This window comes from Carassius auratus, chromosome 47, assembly GCF_003368295.1.
Source record: "Carassius auratus strain Wakin chromosome 47, ASM336829v1, whole genome shotgun sequence".
NCBI classification, from domain to species: Eukaryota; Metazoa; Chordata; class Actinopteri; order Cypriniformes; family Cyprinidae; genus Carassius; species Carassius auratus.
The window spans coordinates 1,010,154-1,030,583 of record NC_039289.1 but is presented as its reverse complement, the minus strand read 5'-3'; the positions used below and the strand labels follow the sequence as shown (position 1 = coordinate 1,030,583).

Here is a 20,430-nt window from a genome sequence, read left to right as displayed (position 1 = left end):
AAAATATCTTAAACTGTGTTCTGAAGATGAACGGAGGTCTCATGGGTTTTGAATGACATGAGGGTGAGTCATAAATGACATAATTTTTGGCTGAACTATCTCTTAAATATTCTTAATCACATTTTAGTAATTTGTGTAGGGGTGTGAATCTTTGGGTAGGCAGCGATTCGATTCATGATTCGTAGGTTTTCGATTCGATTCAAGAACAATTTTTGCAAATTTAGAATGATTCAATTTGATTCGATTCACAATTAAATCCTATTTGATTCAATTATTGCGATTCACAGGCTTATTTAAATGCTTCCCTTAAATTCTTTAAATGCTTAGTCAGGGGGCAAATTAGACAGCAGCCTTTATGGTTAGAGAACCATAGGTTAGAAAAAACTGAAATAAAATACCTTTTGTCCATTGTTAGATGCTAGTTTAATAATGCTATGGCATGACATGGCATACGTAAAAATGTATGTAAGCCAAGATTTTTAAAAAGAGCTTTAAGAGTATTATGTATAAGCTAACATTTTGTCACACCAGGGGTGTAGCCTTCATTTTAGTATTGACAGAACTTTCAAATACAATCATTTTATGTATATAGCCTATGTATTATCATAATTATTATTATCTATTTTTTTATTAGTTTTAATTTGCTTTAGGAAATCAAATACACTGCTGGACAATAATCAATTATTTGTTATCGATCATTTTTTCCTAATGGTTATTTTATGATTGTTTTATATAGCCTACTACATTTAATTAGCAATTATGAAAATTTTTTGCACGGACTAGGGTAGAAAATATACTTTATAGTTTTTGTGTAATAATGATACATCAATTAGTACTGCATCTTTCATAAATTGTATTTATTAATAGTGTTTTTTTATGTTTCAACAGTTTCTTTTATTCAGTTTAGCTGCAGATAAAGCCTGACATGTCTATAGTCATGTCTATAGCCCCTTTCACATTGTGATTCCAGAAAATACACGGGTAATGTGTCCCGGCAATTGTTCCCAGGATTCTAGATTTGGCACTTTTACACTGCCAGTGATAATATGTGCGCGCGTTCACACACAATCCATAAAGGTCCTGTAAAGACACGTTACATCAGGGCGTGATGAGTAATGTACGAGTCGAAAACGCTAGGCACATTAACTTACACTGAAGCTGGCAAACGATCCCCGACCCGGGATCAATCCCGGGAATCAATCCTGGGATGTGTTTGCGTTCACACAGAAGGAGACCTGGCAATGTTCCGGCAATTTTCTGGGTCCAACGTGCAGTGTGAAAGGGGCTTATGAGAGAGATCACTTCTCTTTCAGTGTGAAAACGTAATCTCATTTTCACAAAATAAAATGCTATAGTAGCTATTAAAGTTTTCCTCTCCATCAGCGAATTATGATTCTGAGATAAAACGCGCCTGATGTCTGTTTGCTAAAACAATGAACGCTACTTTCTTGCATCTGATTATCAGATAAACCTTGCGCTCTTATTTCAGTGTTGTTGTTAATGCTGTGGTTATTTTAACAGTTTCCTTCATACAGTTAGTTCATCAGCAACAAACACATGTATCATTCAATAGAACTGTGCATATGATTTAGACACTTACATTTCTGCTTCGTCCATGCGCAGCTTTCGACTGCTACTTTAAGTTAATGCCATCGGTATGCATAGAGCCATTGACAAACTACAGAAAAGTAAAGCTACTTCACTGTAGTATTCCTGGCCACGAGTCCTGAGGAGAGATCGCATGTCATCAGCTGCGTCAGAGACGAACGGAGCGCGCAATCCTGTGACAGTCTCGGGCAGTAAACAGTGGAGCACGTGAAGAACAGATAAGAGGCACGATTCACACACACACTGTTCAAGGTCTCCATTCATTCATGCGAGTAGTAATTTAATGTGTATATATTTTGAAAGCATTGAATCGCTATTCATTGTGCAATTAATTAGATTCTTAGCATTTTAAATCGATTACTATCCAAGATCGGCGATTCAAAATTAAAAAATGTTTCAAGATCGAGAAAACGAGTGAATCGTTACACCCCTACATTTGAGTCTTTCATAGTTTTAGTCTATTTAGTCATTGCATTTTTGTCAACTTTTTGGCATTATCCGATTGCAATCCAATGACAAAATGTACATTTTGAAGGACAATAGCCTGATGCATTTTGAATGTCCGGTAGTCCTCAAATAACATTATAGTCCAGTCTCGTCTAGTTAACGAAGACATGGCATAAATTTCGTAATAATTTCGTCATCAGATATTATTTTTAGCTCATGAAAGTTTCATCTTAGTCACTGAAAAATTTTTCGTTAATGAATATTTTTCGTCATCATCTTCGTAAACTAAATTAACACTGGTTACAAGCAAGTTTTTTTTTATCAAGCCAAGTCCGAAGGGACAGTCTACAAAGTGTGACTGTCACGGCACGGTAGAGACGGCGCAGTGGAAAGAGCAAGGTCTGGGTGCAGGTGTAACAGGTCAAATATGTGCTTCCACTTGCTACATTGATTTTCATGTATGGCCCCTTTAATTGCACTCTCCGCCCAGATCTGGTAGGATGATTAAGTGGTTCCGGTAGAGTCATTAGACTCGCGCCAGTCAAGAGTGTGAATGGCCGCAGTGTGTGAGTGCTCCATGTCTTAAATATTTTTTCAGTAATTCTATAATCATTTTATAGTTTAATACTGAATTATATCTGTGTTTAGAAGTATGTTATATGATTTGGATTTATGTCACTGTTATATGTATTGTAATATCGAGTTTAATGTTCACCTTCAGTATAATATCCACAAGGGTGATGACTGAAGCTGATCACCGCTGTTCTATGTAATCAACAGAATAAACATCCATCTTAAAATTACGATTTGGTGTCCTAGTTAAACACAACACAACGCAGAGACAACACTGTTACAATGGTGCCGTGACCGTGACTCTGAAAGGAACGTGGTGAATCGACTGATCGGAGCTTTCCGGAGAAGTTCGTGCTGTGGGTGATGAGAGTTTTCGCGCCGGACCTGTTTGGTGCAATATCGCTTTTGTCCACAAGGTGGAGTAAAGGAACACGTTTCACTGCTGAGAGGAACACATTTCTGGTATTGTGGTATCCATTTAAAAGCAACATTGACTTATTTCTCAATAATAACCATTGAAGCTTGAACTTTGAAGGTATACATTTTTTTTCTCTAATGACTGAGGTATAATAAAGAACTGTTTTTGGGGAAATAGAACCTGAGAAAATTAATTCTGAGTGAACATTGATCTCTGGACTTTATTATTATTTTTTTCTCTTTTTCTGAAAGTGCTTTTATGAAGTTTTGAAACGACTGAATTACATTAAAAAAGGGGTAGATTTGTTTTTTTGTTTTGTTTTTTGAGTAATATATATTTTGTTCTTTGTTGCTACTGTCAATATAGGATATGGCTTCAGAAAACAGTTTTGGTAGAGGTAGAGGTCTATTTATGTTTTCTCCTATGCCATCAGTTGGGAGAGGCAGGCTTAATTATACTCCTCTCACATCTACTCCAATGTCTGCCTTCGAGGCTGTACAAGATGTAAATGACAATTCAAGTCTCCCACCTCCCCAGTTCAGTGAAAGTAGACTGAAACAACCCAGTTTGAGAGGGGATGAGTCGATGGAACTACTAGTGGGGATGGTAGAACGAATGGGACGCTCTATTGGGGAGAGCATTGCTTCCCAAAGGCCGAGTCCTATTTTTGATTTGTTAAAACAACATTTCATTGACACAGCTTTTTCTAGCATGCCACTGGCTGATTTTTATGGCACACTTCCACGCGCTGGTGAGGATCCCTTTGATTATTGGCTGAGGCTGAATAGGGCCATGGATATGGCTGAGGACTGTCTGAGAAGACAGGACAAGAAAATTGACAATCTATCCCATGAGCTCACTGTAATGTTCATTAGACATTGTCCTGACCCTGAGCTTTCCCTTATATTCAAATGCAGACCTTTGGAACAATGGACGGCAGCTGATGTGCTTGCACGTTTGGAGGAGTATTGTAGAGAGAGACGATGTGGCTCTGTTTCTAGAGTGTCCCCAGCCATTTCTCTTTTGAAACAGGAAGTTTCTGTCCAACCTCCTGAAACAAAGGTTAACAAAGCTGTTAAACCTGAGTCTGTTTTATGTCAAACTCTGCCTACAGAATCTGTTGAACCCATGGAATGAATCTTAGCAATGTTGGAACGTGTCTTGGAGCATGGGCAATTAAGTCGTCAGACTGGCACAGAGCGACATGCGTTTAAGTCACAGAGAAACAGGATGAGGCCTTCTCTACCATGTGAGGTGTGCGGAGATGTTGGACACACCACTTATTTTCACCGCAGAGCAAATCATCTGGGTTTTCTTTGTTACAAATCAGGATATGCACGTGCAGAGTGTCCTAAAGCCAAAGTTTGCACTGCTAATGTGATGCCTGAGACAGATGCTGTTCCACATACGGGAAAGACTAGGCCTGCATGTGGAGGGGGTGAGTGCGAGGCCTAATGATGACCCCCGATCATTGTTGGATTACGATCTGGAATCTGTATATAAAAGCGTATGTGAAGAGTATAGTTCTCAATGTACAGTTGTTATGCAAAATACTCAAAAACTTCAGCCATACGATGACCTCTTCTACACAAAAGTAGAGGCAAAAACAATGCTTGACACTGGCTCTATGGCTTGCACCATGAGCTCCAAGACCTACCTCAATTGCTGATCAATTGATTGATCAAAAAGGCAGTGTCACTCGAACCCATGACTGAGAACTTAGTTTGGGGCAAGCTGCAAAGCACTCATGACATCTCAGCTGGCAGCGCTGTCATTTTGGAGCCCAGTAGAGTTAAATCAAGGCCAAGGACCGTGCTGGTCGGGAAAACCGTAGCGTTAATGCGTGAAGATGGATGGGTTCCGCTTAAAGTGATAAACCCCTCAGAGAAAGCGGTGACTTTGAAAAGGAATTCTACACTTGCTGATGCTTTTCCTTCCATGGCTTTGCAGGATTTTGACTGCTATGAATTTTCTGATGGTTCCTCATTAGATTTAGAGCAAAAAGTTCAGAGAACAGCTGATGTTTTAACTGACAGACAGGATGAGATGAGTGTAATGGATGCTCCGAGTTTACCAGTCAAATCAGGACCTACCGACTCACGTTCTGCTGATGACATGGCAGTCTTACATGACTTGGGCTTAGCTGATTTGGATGTCGAGTCGTGTGATGTGTCTGCAGACTGCAAAACAAAACTGGTGCAGCTTGTCTCTCTGTATAATTCTATCTTTTCCAGACACAAGTTGGACTGTGGAAATGCAACCGGCTTTGTTCACCGTATCCGCCTGAGTGACGACAAGCCCTTCCGGTTGCCATATCGACGCCTTGCTCCGAATCAATATGACAAACTTCGGCGAGTTTTGAATGAGATGGAAGAACGCGAGATCATACGAAAATCTAGTAGCGAGTTTGCATCTCCTCTCGTACTAGTCTGGAAAAAGTCAGGGGATTTGAGAATATGCACAGACTTTCGTTGGATTAATGCTCGCACAATCAAAGACGCGCACCCCCTTCCCCATCAAGCAGATGCTCTTGCTGCCTTGGGTGGAAATGCCTATTTTTCAACCATGGACCTCACATCTGGCTACTATAATGTAGAAGTTCATGAGGATGACTGGAAATACACAGCGTTTACATCACCTTTCGGGTTATATGAATATAATCGTTTACCACAGGGCCTGTGTAACAGTCCGGCCACTTTCATGAGGATGATGTTGACTATATTCGGGGATCAGAATTTCAACAGCCTATTATGTTATCTGGATGACGTCCTGGTATTTGCACCCACGGAAGAGCTGTCGTTGGCAAGATTAGAAATGGTGTTTAAGCGTCTCAAGACTCACAATCTCAAGCTTGCTCCAAAGAAATGTCACTTCTTGCGGAGTTATGTAAAAATTTTGGGTCACATCATCAGTGCGGACGGTATTGCTACCGATCCGGAAAAAGTCACAGCCATTGCTTCTGTCACTGAGGAAGATCTCATGGTTGAGGGTACCAAAGTCCCCTGCCAGCAGAAAATTAGGTCTTTTCTGGGTATGGTAGTGTTTTACCAGCAGTTTATTGAAGACTGTTCGGCCATTGCCAAACCATTGTTCAGTCTTACAGCTGGAAGAAAGGCTCCTCGTGGAAAATGGAAGCGTCGAATGTGTCAGAGAGAGTTGTCTGCTTCAGATTGGACTGAGGAATGCAGTTGAGCATTTCACAAATTGAAGCAGGCTTTGCTTGACCAAGTCCTGTTGGCTCATCCAAATTTCAATGAAACCTTCCTACTCTCAGTGGATGCTTCTAGTAATGGGCTTGGAGCCGTATTGTCACCGGTTCCTAGCAATGGGACGACGGCCAGGCCAATTGATTTTGCGAGCAAGTTGCTTACCTATGCTCAGTCAAGATATCCTGCACATAGGTTAGAATTTTATGCCATGAAATGGGCAATTTGTGACAAATTCCATCACTGGCTCATGGGTCAGAAATTTACGGTTTGGACAGACAACAACCCTTTAACGTATATTCTGTCCAAAGCAAATTTGGATGCTTGTGAACACAGGTGGGTTGCTAAACTAGCACCATACCAGTTTGATATTAAGTACATTCCTGGTCCAAAAAACGTAGTTGCTGACGCCCTGAGTGGAGAGCCCTTTGTCCACCCTAGTGTACTCCATCGTCTGACTAGAGTCCCTTATGATAAATTGCTGGCAGAAGCTGCAGCTGTGCACACAGGCTGTGTCCAAGATGTCTTTCGTTGGTCAACTCACCCCCTTGACAGTTCTTCTGAAACTGGAGGAATGGCCATTGCATGTCATACAGCTAAAGTTTCCTTATCCGGTACAATGTCAAAGCAGGAAGTAGAAGCTGTTCTGCACTCGTGTAGGCATAGTGATAACTCCATGTCACATGCTTTGCTGCTGCCTCATCTTCCACAAATGATAATGCCATCGGAATCATCGGACGTTGATGTGCTGTCCCATGAATATCTACTGAAAAGGCAACAGGACGATAATGTTGTAAAAAGGGTGATTTGCTTCGTTGAGAGAGGACGGAGACCTAATAGGAGGGAACGGATGAACGAACCAACAGCTGTCTTGAAAATGATGAAACACTGGGGAAAACTGTTGATGAGGAATGGTGTTTGAGAGAAAGGACCACAGGTGCTTAGGAGGTTATAGTTCTCGCCTTGGAGCGTCTGTCAGAACGCAGGACAGGAGGCAGGAATCAGTTTGAACAGTTTACTGAACTTTCTTCAGCAGCACAGACATACATTCGACAGCAACATTGCCACACTTTACAATATAGGTACAAAGTTGGATGCAGCAGTTGGCACTCAGCCTATGTTTATGGAGATGGTAGATTTAGATCATAATCATAAGCATGTTGGTTGTGTGTGTGTGGCTGCAAATAAACAAAACAGTAATCAATGTTACATAAAGCATAATTATTGATGTTGATTAGCTAAGCATCATGTCTAGCACAATACAACAGCTTAACCAGGCTGAATCATAACTTAGAAGTCACAATTTCTTCACTTATTAAATTGTACATAACAAATAATAAGGTATGTGTTTCAATAATCCAAGAGCAACACTTCAATCTCTAACAAACAACGTGCATGAACATTTTACAATGACGTTCATCCTATACTAACGATATGGCATGACTCATCAATTCTATCGAGTGGATGTATTACCCAAATACTCGATTATTTCTAGATATTCACATATATAATAAATCTTAAACAAATGATGAAAAATTAGAGACTCACTTTTCTCAAATGGACGCACACAGTTATTAATAATTAACCCCAACACTGCATCGCGACTTCAGGAACAGTTTTCCTGTGGCGTAGCTGTTATTCTCATGTACAATCACTTCCAGCACATCTACTAAAAGCCACTAGATGGCGCTTTTGCGCTACCTTTGTAACAGCCGCCCCCACATTTGCAGTGTAAATGTGTTCCAATTGAATTTTAATCATCATTAGGCAGTTCAGGCAGCTTAATTAACCTTACCACAGGTCTGGTAAAACTCTTGTTATCGACCTTCACCTCAGCTGCTCTTACATGTCCATCAGCACTAGGAAACACCCTCACCACTTTGCCAACTAACCATAGAGCCCTTGGCAATTGGGGATCAACCATCATCACGACAGACCCCTCTGTAAGATCCGCAGTAGTTCCTTGCCATTTCTGCCTCAGCTGCAGACCAGGTAAGTAGTAACTTATAAACTTGGCCCAGAAGTGATCCACCAGTATCTGACTTTGTCTCCACCGTCTGCGGCTTAGGCGTTCAGAATCTTGGTAGACAACTTGCGGAAATGAACTACTGGGCCGCCCCATCAGAAGATGATTTGGTGTTATTGGGTCAACATCTGAGATGTTGGATGACACATACCCCAACGGTTTAGAATTCAAGATCGCTTCCACCTCAATTAAAACTGTTCTGAGTACTTCCTCGGGAACATTCTGTGCTCCAATTGTGGTGCTAAGTGCTGCTTTCACAGAACGAATCTCTCGCTCCCACACTCCTCCAAAGTGTGGAGCTGTTGGAGGATTGAAGTGAAAGTTGATCTGATGTTTCGCCAGCAAACCTTGCAGGTCAGTACTCATAACAGAGAAAGCCTCTCTCAACTCTTTCTCTCCTCCTCTGAAATTTGTCCCTTGGTCTGAGTAAAGCTCAGCAGGGGTACCACGGCGTGCGGTAAACCTCCGTACAGCCATCAAGAAGGCATCTGTATCAATGGAGGTGAGTACGTCCAGATGCACTGCTCGAGTGGTAAGGCATTTAAATATAATACCCCACCGTTTTTCTGTACGCCTGCCAATCTTCACCTGGAATGGCCCAAAGCAGTCCATCCCAGTGGAATAAAATGCTGGCTTGAACAAACGGAGTCGAGCAGGAGGCAAGTCAGCCATCTTTGGTACAACAGGTTTAGATCTCAACTTTCGGCACTCCAGACAGGCATACTGGTGCTTCCGGACAGCCTCGCGCCCTCTCAATATCCAGTAAGACCGCCGAAGTTCAGCGAAGACACGCTCTGGTCCAGGGTGGCATAATCTCTGGTCCCAATCCTGGATTAATAATTTGGTGATGTAATGGCTCGGATCTAGCACAATAGGGTGTTTGAAGTTTGGATCCAAATCCTCTGCTCTACGAAGGCGGCCGCCAACTCGGATGATCTCATCTGTTGCATCAAATTCAGGAGCCAGAACAAGAAGGCGACTACTGGAAGGGACTGATTTGTTGGCCTTGAGAAGGTGGTATTCCTCCGGGAAACTTTCGAGCTGGGACTGTTTAATGAGGAAAAGGACTGCCTGCTGATAAGCCCTGGAAGGAGGTGAAACGTCTTGCTCTGCTTTATCATGCTGAAGTGTGCGTGCTGTGGCCTCCACTAGTTCACTCCATGTAGCATACTGACTTGAATCAGGGACAGACTTATCCGAGCTGGTTGAGATGAAATGACAGAACAAGGACCGTCGCAACTCCGAAGGGTCTTCTTCATATGTCCAAGCTGGAGCTTCAGGCCACTCATGAGGTGGTTGCAAGAGAAAGGAGGGGCCTTGACACCACCTATTTGTTTGTGCTAGTTCCACCAAGGATTTGCCCCTGGTCAGGTCATCTGCTGGGTTAAGGGTGGAGCTCACATACCTCCATGACTGCTGATCTGTGAGCTCTTGGATTTCAGCAATCCTGGTTCCCACAAAGACCTTGAATCGACACGAGTCTGACCGGAGCCATGTCAGGACGGTGGTCGAGTCGGACCACAGGATTGTTCTCTTGATGGGTAAGGTGAGCTCACTGACTATCAGCTTTGCAAGTTGAGCTCCAGTGACTGCTGCACATAGCTCCAGTCTTGGCATGGATTGTTGTCTTTTTGGTGCAACTCGAGATCTGGCCAGCAGGAAAGCCAGGTGAACTCCACCATAGGCATCTTCAGAGCGTAGGTAGGCCACTGATCCATATGCTCTGTCAGATGCATCACAGAACACATGGACCTCTCTTGTCACATCTGGTTGGTCCATTGTTGTGGGAACATAGCAGCGAGGTAAGGTAATACGAGATAATTCAGGCAGTTCTGATACCCATGCATTCCAGGCTTGCAGCAGCTCCTCAGGTAGTAATGGGTCATCCCACTCCCTTTGTTTATCCCAGAGTCGCTGTACAATCACCTTGGCTCGAGTTGTATATGGCAATATTAGCCCCAAAGGGTCATACTGTTTGGCCAAAGTACGGTACACAGTACGCATTGTTGTTGGGCCGTAGTCATCCAGTCTATGCTTATAGCCGATGGTATCTGTAGGGCAGTGCCATCTTAGTCCTAATGTAGACTCTTGAATATCAGCAGAGTTTTGGGTGAGCCACAGTTCAGCATTATTTGAGCGAGCTTCTTGAGGAAGATGGCTGAGAATTTCAGGGGCATTACTAGCCCACTGGCGGATCTCAAAGCCCCCTGATGCCAACAGGACTCGCAATTTGTCAAGTAATTCTTTGGCTTCAGCTTTTGACGGTAGACTCTGTAGACAGTTGTCTACATAGAAACACCTATCTACCGAATTCCTGACATCTTCTTCCTCATTGCTGTGATCGTGCACATGTTTTTGGAGGGCAAAGGTGGCACAACAAGGAGAACATGTGGTGCCAAATGGCAGGACCTGCCACTCATACACCACAGGAGGCACATCACGGCAGAGGTTTCGCCACACAAACCGAAGAAGGGACTTGTCCTCAGGCAGGAGGCAGACCTGGTGGAACATGGCCTTTATGTCTCCACTTATCGCGATGGCATGCTCGCGAAAACGAAGCAGCACCCCCAGGAGTGACGGACCGAGGGTTGGCCCAGGAAGAAGAGATTCGTTGAGGTTGCGGCCATGGAATTGGTAAGAACAATTGAATACTAGGCGGTTCTTCCCATTATGATGTACTAAATGATGAGGAATGAACCATGATTCCTCACTCTGTGCAACCTCTTCCTCGGTCAGCTTGCGTACTGAGCCTGCCAGTTCAAGTTTACTGATTTCTGTTATGTATGCTGAGGCTTTGTCTTCATCTTTAGCGAGTCGTTTCTCTGTACCTCGGAGACTTGGCATGACAGCATCTCTAGTTGCGTGAAAAGGGGAAGTATTTCTCTTCCGTAGCAAAGGGGTTGCATAGTGCTGGACCTTGTTATGCTCAACACGGATGGTTTTACTTTCCAGCAGTGAGAGTGCCTCTTGATCCTCTCGTGATCGAGTTACCTGTTTCTCTGATTTGAATGGTAGCGTGTCCACCTGCCACAACTTCTCCACATTTCTCAGAAGTTCAGCTGTTTCAGGGTTTACTGAGGTCAGGTAACAGTTCTGGGATCTAGGATGGTGTGGTAGACCTCTGGCTGGGCCTTGTAGTGTCCACCCTAATCTGGTCCGTATAGCAACAGGTCCTCCTGGTGGTCCCAGACGCACTTGTTCTGTTGGAGTTATCAGATGAGGTTGATCGGCTCCAATGAGAAGGAGAGGAGATACTCGATCGAATGGCTCAAGTGGCAAGCCTCTGAGGTGCCGGTACCTTTTCTGTAAGGTGGCTAGTGGGTAGGAATGATCAGCCAGTCCCAGATTCTGAGCAGTGAATGCACCACTAATGTGGTAATTCCGTTTAGGCTGTGAGGCAGAGGAAACACTGAAAGAGACAGAGGCTCCTTGAAGTACTTGGGTTTCTTGTCTGATTGTTCTCAATGCCAGTTCCTCAGGGATTCCACGCAAGCCAAGCTTATCTGCTGCTTCACATAGAAGAATAGTCCTCTCAGAGCCATCGTCAAGGACAGCATAAGTCTCCAGAACTCGTTCACGATACTGCAGACAAACTTTCACCACTTTCAGTAATACCCGGCTGCAGTCTGTTGGACGATTCAAGTAAGCAGTGCCAATTGCAGAGCTCAACATGCATATGCCCTCTTTACCTGCCTTGGAATTGACTTCATGCAGTATCTGAAGGTGTTGGTTTTGACAAATGCTGCATGGTTTCTTAAGAGTGCAATGTGTAACAGCATGAGATCTACCACATTGTATGCACCTCTTGTTATCAGTAATCCATGTACGGATCTGCTCAGCAGTGAAAGTCTGGAAAGTAGCGCACTGACTTAAGAAATGTTCAGAGCTTTCACAATATGGACAATAAGGTAGCACTTTACCCCTTTTCCTACTTGAGGTGGATGTTTTAGTTCCTGGATCTGGGCCCTTTATCTGTGAGGCAGCTTTGGCACCATGGAGGACCGTGGCTGGTCTGGTTAGGCGGGCTGGCTTGGTTCGGCACTCAGGATTTGCTTTGGTGAATGGTTCGGTATGGCCCTGACACCATGCTTCGTACTGGAGCCACTTAGAGAATTCAGGTAATGTATAAACTGAATCGGACTGATAATACAGGTGTCGCCGGAAGTCTGCACGCAACTCTGGAGGTAGTTTGCCAAGCAGTCTGGCAACATGGGAACCACATTTCAACTCCACTTCTCCCTCTACACCAAGGGTTTCCAACATCCCCACAAGAGCTCTGATCTGTAGTGCAAACCTCTGAAATGCCTCATGATCCCCTCGCTTGATGTCAGGAGCATCCATGACTTGGGCAATTCTTTTGAGGGCTAACTGATGCGGTTGACCAAACCTCTCGTTTAAGGCTTTCATTGTGTCAGAGTATGGGGTGGCAGAGTTCAGATAAGAGTCAGCAATAAGGGAGGCTTCCTCTAATTTGAGATGGTCAACCAATATCTGGTACTTAAAGAGCTCGGTGGTATCAGCTGGCAGTAGATTCTCCAATGACATCTTCAACCTGGCGAATTCTGCAGGATCTCGATGAACCAGCATGGGGATTCGTGGTTTAGGGCCTAGATAGACTTTCTCCTGTGCTAGCAGTGATGTGGGAAAGGTTTCGTAAGGCGATGGCTGTGGCTGGCTGTATGGCATTTCTGAGTGTTTAAGCCATGGTTCAGTCTGTTGCACTGATCGTGGAGCATACATAGATTGTTGCTGAGCTGGTGGAGCAACATTCGGCCAGGGTGTAGAATAGGGCCTTGAATACGGAGCTTGAGTTGGAGGGCGTGCGAGGGAAGGATACAATGAACTGCTCTGACCCTGTGTATCTTGTGAAATGGGGTTAGTTCTTATATCCCCTCGGTCAGGTCTGAGTGACGGATTCTGGAATGAGTTTACACAGGCTGGAACATAATGTGCATAGTAGGGCTGTGCTACTGCTCTCTCCACAGCTAATTCCACTGGGTTTGAATAACTGATAGAAGTAGCATAACTGACTGGGAATTCACGCTCTTCCCTAGCTCTGTATGGTGCATCATCACATACAGAAGGTGGTGGTTCAGGCCATGACTCGTCCTCCTGAGGAGGTGGATTTACTTCCAATGTTGTTCTGAGTCTCTGTGGTGTTAGGTGGGTAACTGAATGGGACTCGCCTGAGGACACAGCTGATACTTGGGTCTGGAGTGATGAGACTTGGGATGAGGCTGAGAAGGAGGCTGGTGAGGATGATAAGTGAGCAAGGTTTGAAAGGGGCTGCCTGGTTGCAGGCGAAGAAACTCTGTCATCTCTCAGTAATGGGCGTGTATCTGCATGTGGGATTTCCTCCCCACAGCATTTGGATAATACATGCTGGCGCACTCTATCTCGTAAACTCCGTATGAGCTGGGTGTCCTGGCCAAGCTGAGCTTGAATGTCCTCTAATTCAGCATAAAAGGTTCCCCACTCATCTCTTGTCGAATACTGACTTCCAGGTCTGGCCGATGCTGAACCAGCTGAAGGCACTTTCCTAGCAGTTCCATCACTCTCTGCACTGCACTCCTCTTCTCGTCTAAATGTAGTCTGTGCTGCAGTATCTGCTGTATAAGAGGAAGCCAGTTCTCTGTGGCTGGATACATTTACTTGGTAGTCTGACAAATAGGCTGGCAGTCGGACTTGACGTCTTGGCCGCACAGATTCTGGAAGGACTTCACTCTTGTCTTTAGACGTAGCCATCTTTAACCAAGGTAAGCACTGATATCCGGCTCGAAGGACCAAATTGTTTGAGAGAAAGGACCACAGGTGCTTAGGAGGTTATAGTTCTCGCCTTGGAGCGTCTGTCAGAACGCAGGACAGGAGGCAGGAATCAGTTTGAACAGTTTACTGAACTTTCTTCAGCAGCACAGACATACATTCGACAGCAACATTGCCACACTTTACAATATAGGTACAAAGTTGGATGCAGCAGTTGGCACTCAGCTTATGTTTATGGAGATGGTAGATTTAGATCATAATCATAAGCATGTTGGTTGTGTGTGTGTGGCTGCAAATAAACAAAACAGTAATCAATGTTACATAAAGCATAATTATTGATGTTGATTAGCTAAGCATCATGTCTAGCACAATACAACAGCTTAACCAGGCTGAATCATAACTTAGAAGTCACAATTTCTTCACTTATTAAATTGTACATAACAAATAATAAGGTATGTGTTTCAATAATCCAAGAGCAACACTTCAATCTCTAACAAACAACGTGCATGAACATTTTACAATGACGTTCATCCTATACTAACGATATGGCATGACTCATCAATTCTATCGAGTGGATGTATTACCCAAATACTCGATTATTTCTAGATATTCACATATATAATAAATCTTAAACAAATGATGAAAAATTAGAGACTCACTTTTCTCAAATGGACGCACACAGTTATTAATAATTAACCCCAACACTGCATCGCGACTTCAGGAACAGTTTTCCTGTGGCGTAGCTGTTATTCTCATGTACAATCACTTCCAGCACATCTACTAAAAGCCACTAGATGGCGCTTTTGCGCTACCTTTGTAACAAATGGTGTGTTGTACAGGGTTTCAAAGAATAGTGTCACCAAGAGAAAAACTTACCTGTATGTTGTGCCGGATGCAGTGAAAACCATGGTGTTGAAAGGCATTCACGATCAAGCAGGACATCAAGGTCAGCAGCGGACTCTATATCTTGCGGGGCAAAGGTTCTTTTGGCTTGGCCTAGAGAAGGATGTGCGGGAGTATGTGAGGTGCTGTCGTCGATGTGTGATCAGCAAGACGCCCGAACCGGAGGGTTGTGCACCGTTGGAGAACATCATTACAACCGAGCCCCTTGAACTCGTTTGCATAGACTATTGGTCAGCGGAGGACTCTGCCAACCGGTCCCTGGATGTTCTTGTTGTTACAGATCACTTCACAAAAATGGCTAATGCCATTTTTGTGTCCAAATCAGTCTGCCAAAGCAGTGGCACATCAACTGTGGCATAACTATTTCTGTGTTTATGGCTTCCCAAGCCGAATTCACTCTGATCAAGGAACCAACTTTGAGAGTGGCCTGATCGCTGAACTATTGAATATCGCTGGAGTCCAGAAATCGAGGACAACTCCATATCATCCTATGGGGAATGGCGCTTGTGAGAGGATGAACAGAACCCTGGGCAATATGATACGTGCTCTGCCAGCAAAGACCAAGCACAAATGGCCGCAGGTACTCAAATCGCTCACTTTTGCGTATAATTGCACCATCCACGAGACCACAGGGTATGCTCCTTTCCTGTTGATGTTTGGGAGGATTCCAAGGCTGCCCATTGACCTGGTGTTTGGATCTGTTCTAGACAATCCTGATGTTTTGTCTTATGACAAGTACGTCCTGGCTCTTCGGAGAGATATGAAGGAAGCAATGTGTGTCGCTCAAGCATCTGCCAAGGAACAGCTTAAGAGACATGCTGATTTGTACAATAGGAGAGTTAAGGTCGGACCAATTGATGTTGGTGATAGAGTTTTGCTTGCCAACAAAGGAGCACGTGGAAAACGGAAGCTTGCTAACCTTTGGGAGGATACTGTGTACACTGTTGTTGGACTTAATGCAGACAGTCATACCTACAGAATTCAGCACAGCGGTACTGGTGTTGTGAAGACTGTACATCGTAACCTTATAATGCCAGTTAACTTTCTTCCTCTTCCTGATGATGATTTGGAAGGTGAGCCATCCGAAGACCACCTGAGTGGCTCAGAGAGCGTTGATTCTGTGGTTGCTGACGTGTCTGTGGATGCTACCAATTACAGAACACGAGAGTGGGTATCGCAGCTACCTTCTGATGATGCAGACTTGGACAATGTGGAGGAAGCTACAGATGATTTTGAAACAACACAGGCTGTGGATCCGACTCAGGCAAATTAATTAGACCATAATGTGATTGACAGCTCTAACAATGCCCAGCTGGGACCAGAGGGTAATGAGGATGTTAAGAGTATGGACAAGAGTGTACATGAATCTGCTGTAGAGCAAGTTGATAATGCTTCTGTTTCTTTGATTGTTTCAACACCTATTGGTGGTCGTTTTGAGGAAAACAATTCAGAGTCAAATACCAGTGTTCATAACTTCCCTGCTGGAAGTTCACTAAGTCGTGTGAGATCCAGGGCTGGTAGATTGTTTAAACCAGTGACTAGATTCATTGAGATAATGAACCAGCAAAAAGTTCTGGGGTGAACATAAATATGTTGCTTGAGCGATTTTTTTTTATTATAATTTTTTTTGTTTTTTTTTAATGGTAACTGATCTTTTGCTTTTCTTCCTGGTATACATTCTGCGGGTATTAGTTAATGTCAATTTAAATGTTACAGTGATGTTTTATTCATGTAATTTGGTTATTTTGAGAGAATGTGATATATTAATAATTTGAGACTGGAGTGAAGTCTCGCTGCTGAGCAACTTGTGCGTCCAAATGTATGAATTGTCATTGGTTAGCTAACATGTAACGGGCATGTTTTTCAAAGAGTGTCTAGGGGATTGGCCACCCCTCTTTTCACTTTAATTCCTGTGGGGAATAGTGTCTACACTGAATTGAACTGACAATTTCATGAAATTTTGAACACTTTGGAACACTTTTTATTTTATTTTTATTTTATTTTTTGATCCTCTCTTCTTAATGTAAATGGTTATTGAGGTTATGTATCTGATGTAGTTCGGTAGTCTGTAATGTGTATGTATTTTTTTTTTTGGTCACTATTTTGGAGCTATTTGTGCAGAAGCAAGTGGAATTCAACAGGGGGGAGTGTAACAGGTCAAATATGTGCTTCCACTTGCTACATTGATTTTCATGTATGGCCCCTTTAATTGCACTCTCCGCCCAGATCTGGTAGGATGATTAAGGGTTCAGGTAGAGTCATTGGACTCGCGCCAGTCAAGAGTGTGAATGGCCGCAGTGTGTGAGTGCTCCATGTCTTAAATATTTTTCAGTAATTCTATAATCATTTTATAGTTTAATACTGAATTATGTCTGTGTTTAGAAGTATGTTATATGATTTGGATTTATGTCACTGTTATATGTATTGTAATATCGAGTTTAATGTTCACCTTCAGTATAATATCCACGAGGGTGATGACTGAAGCTGATCACCGCTGTTCTATGTAATCAACAGAATAAACATCCATCTTAAAATTACGATTTGGTGTCCGAGTTCAACACAACACAACGCAGAGACAACACTGTTACAATGGCAAGAGACACTTTATTAAAAAATGAGAACTAAAAGGCCAACACGGCAAAAACAAAACCGAAACAACCAGAGGGAACAAGCCGAAATAACACAAGCACTAGAAACATACAGTACGTAATACAACTAACATACAATAATCCAGGCAGGCAGATCACTGCTCTCCTGCTAGTTATACTACAACAGTTATGTTTTCAATCCATTTACACAAGCTCCAGTCTGGATCCAGAACACCTGAGAAGAGATGATGCTGACCCTCAGAGGACCTCAGATGATGCTAACCCTGAATCAACAACAGAACTAACAATTATTGCTACATGTGTGACTGCATCATAATTATTGCTGTTAATAGTGTTCATCATCTGATTGACTATTTCTTGTATTAATTTTTTCTGAAAATTCCTGTCATATGCGCATAAATTGACAGTCACCACTTATAATCTCCTACTAAATATTGTAGAAACTTAATTTTCTTTAAAGTTGCTTTGGAATGATTTGTATCGTAAAAAGCACTATACCAATAAACTTGAATTGAATTGAACTGAGTTTGCAGGAAGTTTAATTCCCTTCCTAAAGAATACAAGTGTATAAAAGCATGAATGAAAAAATAAAAAAATAAAATAAATTATAAAACATTAAATTCAGATATATGTGAAGCACTACCTGACCCTCTGATGTCACATAGACTACTTTGAAGATGTTTTTCTTAACTTTCTGGACATGGACAGTAGACCGTACACACAGCTTCAATGGAGGGACTGAGAGCTCTCGGACTAAATCTAAAATATCTTAAACTGTGTTCTGAAGATAAACGGAGGTCTCACGGGTTTGCAACGACATGAGGGTGAGTTATTAATTACATCATTTTGATTACTGGGTGAACTAACCTTTTAAGATCAGTTTTACGATTGTTTTTATGAACTTCTTAGGCTTATGAAGCTTTTGGGAAACTCAAAGCTTGTTTTGAGGAAACTCGCTTGTAGTTCGTTTTCAACATCAATACAAAATAAAAGATTGTGTAGTAAAAAGTTTATTATTATGATTATTATTATTATTATTACAATTATTATTAATTATTTTTATTTTATTTTTTGCTCGTTTATTGATCCGGAAAAGTCTAATATTCTTGCCAACTTTACAAAACGTCTTAAAAGGTAGAAGGCTATCACAAATATTTTAAATTAAAACCACTGAGAGAAACAGCCGACCATCGTACATTTTCTTTAGCATTTAAGACTTTGTTACAAGCATGCCTGAGGGGCATTTGAATTTTGCTTTTATACCTCCAGGAGTGTCATCTGTTGTGTTGCCTTCAGCTTAAAGTGCACTTTTCCTATCCAAAAAGCCACATAGCCTATTGACTGGAAATCGCAGACTTTATTATAATTAAATATGCATTTATGGTGTTATTAATACATTTGCCTGTCAATCCATTTTCTTTCTTTTATTTTTTTTACCGCGAACAATGCGCTGTCAGCTTGTGCAGCACAGCAAAAATAGATTCGGCGCGGAAACAGTTGCTTCCGTGCTGCATCTGCACCAACACAAACCGCATCCGCCTGCAGAGTGAGAGCTCTGATCTGATAACGTGCGCGGAAAAAAGTGCACTGCGAACCTTTTTTTCCACTCGGTAAAAGCGAAAAACTATAATAATATTTTATATCTATAAAAATGTATGTGAGATGTAGCCTTTTGCAGGTTATTAGCTTCTTTCTCCTAGAGAGTACTGCTAAATATAACTTAATAAACTAAACGTTTTGCCTATGTTGGATAATACTTTATAAATACTCCATAAATCATTAAGGAAACGTTGCTGCATATACGTATATCTGATTTCTGATCTTGATGCCGTTTAAACAACGCTTTGAAATCAAAATAAAAAAAAACAATGACATACGATAACTATCGACTCTTTTCATGAAAAATACAAAAACGTTTTCAGTATAATTTATTAACGTTGTAGCCTAGCTTGGTTTAAGCAGCATTTTTGCTCATATTGAAAAAAAAAAAAAAAGCCATTTGCACATGGTCACCAAGAACTAAAAGACCTTTGCAGTTAGTTTCTTCCTGGTGTTCAATGTCACTTTAAACATAAATGTAAAGTCGCAGTGAAAAAATCATTTAGCCTAATAAACGAAGTAAACCATTGACTACTGTAGTGTTTCATAAATACTTTATAAATCATTGAGGAAACGTTCCTGCATATTTTTGTATCTAACTTGATTCTTACCTGAATCTGACGCCATTTCAACATCTATACGCCTTGAAATCAAAATCGAAAGAAAAACATTCAAAGATGAGAGACCCTCATCTGTGCCCCGCCTGCAGAGGCTGAAAAAAATGAATAATTAACATTATTAATTGTGTGTGTGAAAAATATATTTCTTTCTTTGAGTAAATTGAGAAGGAAACTTGAAATTATGCATTCCAGTTCGGTCCATTCAATTAAATTTAAGTAGAAACAAACGCATTTTCATTATTCAATGCACACACACACACACACACACACACACATATATATATATATACCAAGATCCAAGTTAAATCATTACCGTCTCCAGCCGCGAGAGGGCACTTGGGCCAGTGTCCAGGGGCACCAACCATTCACAACAACTAGGGGGACACCACATGACACAAGCTTTAAAAATATTTTTAGTAAATTGTTTTATTATTAACTTGAATTTCTTAAAAGACCATGCATAACTCATTTATGAACACTAACTTAACAACAACAACAATAACAATAAATTATTAATAAATAAATATTACATGACTACTATCAGCCCCCCCTTCCGTACCCACCCAGTCTGTCAGAGTTGAGTTGGTCCACAACAAGTACGCACAAATGTGTCTTTTTTTTTTTTTTTTACAGCTACAGAAAATGAATCAAAATGGAC

At 42.0% G+C, this 20,430-nt stretch overlaps 3 protein-coding genes across 3 annotated transcripts in view; 1 reads left to right on the top strand and 2 right to left on the bottom strand.

The window, feature by feature from the left end:
* LOC113064655 (trichohyalin-like) overlaps positions 1–20,002 on the bottom strand; it is a 70,765-nt gene extending 50,763 nt beyond the window's left edge. Inside the window, exon 1 of the mRNA XM_026235517.1 lies at positions 19,764–20,002. Coding sequence (XP_026091302.1) covers positions 19,764–19,779 — 16 coding nt within the window. The 5' untranslated portion in view covers positions 19,780–20,002. The remainder of the gene's footprint in view (positions 1–19,763) is intronic.
* Positions 6,851–11,180, bottom strand: LOC113064658 (uncharacterized). The gene is made up of 2 exons (XM_026235521.1): positions 7,801–11,180; positions 6,851–7,430 (listed from the first exon to the last, which is right to left on the bottom strand). Exon 1 carries the CDS (start codon positions 11,120–11,122, stop codon positions 8,006–8,008), a length of 3,117 nt encoding a protein of 1,038 aa, XP_026091306.1. The 5' UTR covers positions 11,123–11,180; the 3' UTR covers positions 6,851–7,430; positions 7,801–8,005.
* Positions 14,044–17,806, top strand: LOC113064674 (uncharacterized). Its single transcript, XM_026235548.1, has 2 exons — positions 14,044–17,245; positions 17,459–17,806. The coding sequence occupies exon 1, from the start codon at positions 15,207–15,209 to the stop codon at positions 16,215–16,217; it is 1,011 nt and encodes a 336-aa protein (XP_026091333.1). The 5' UTR covers positions 14,044–15,206; the 3' UTR covers positions 16,218–17,245; positions 17,459–17,806.
* Positions 20,003–20,430: the final 428 nt, after the last annotated feature.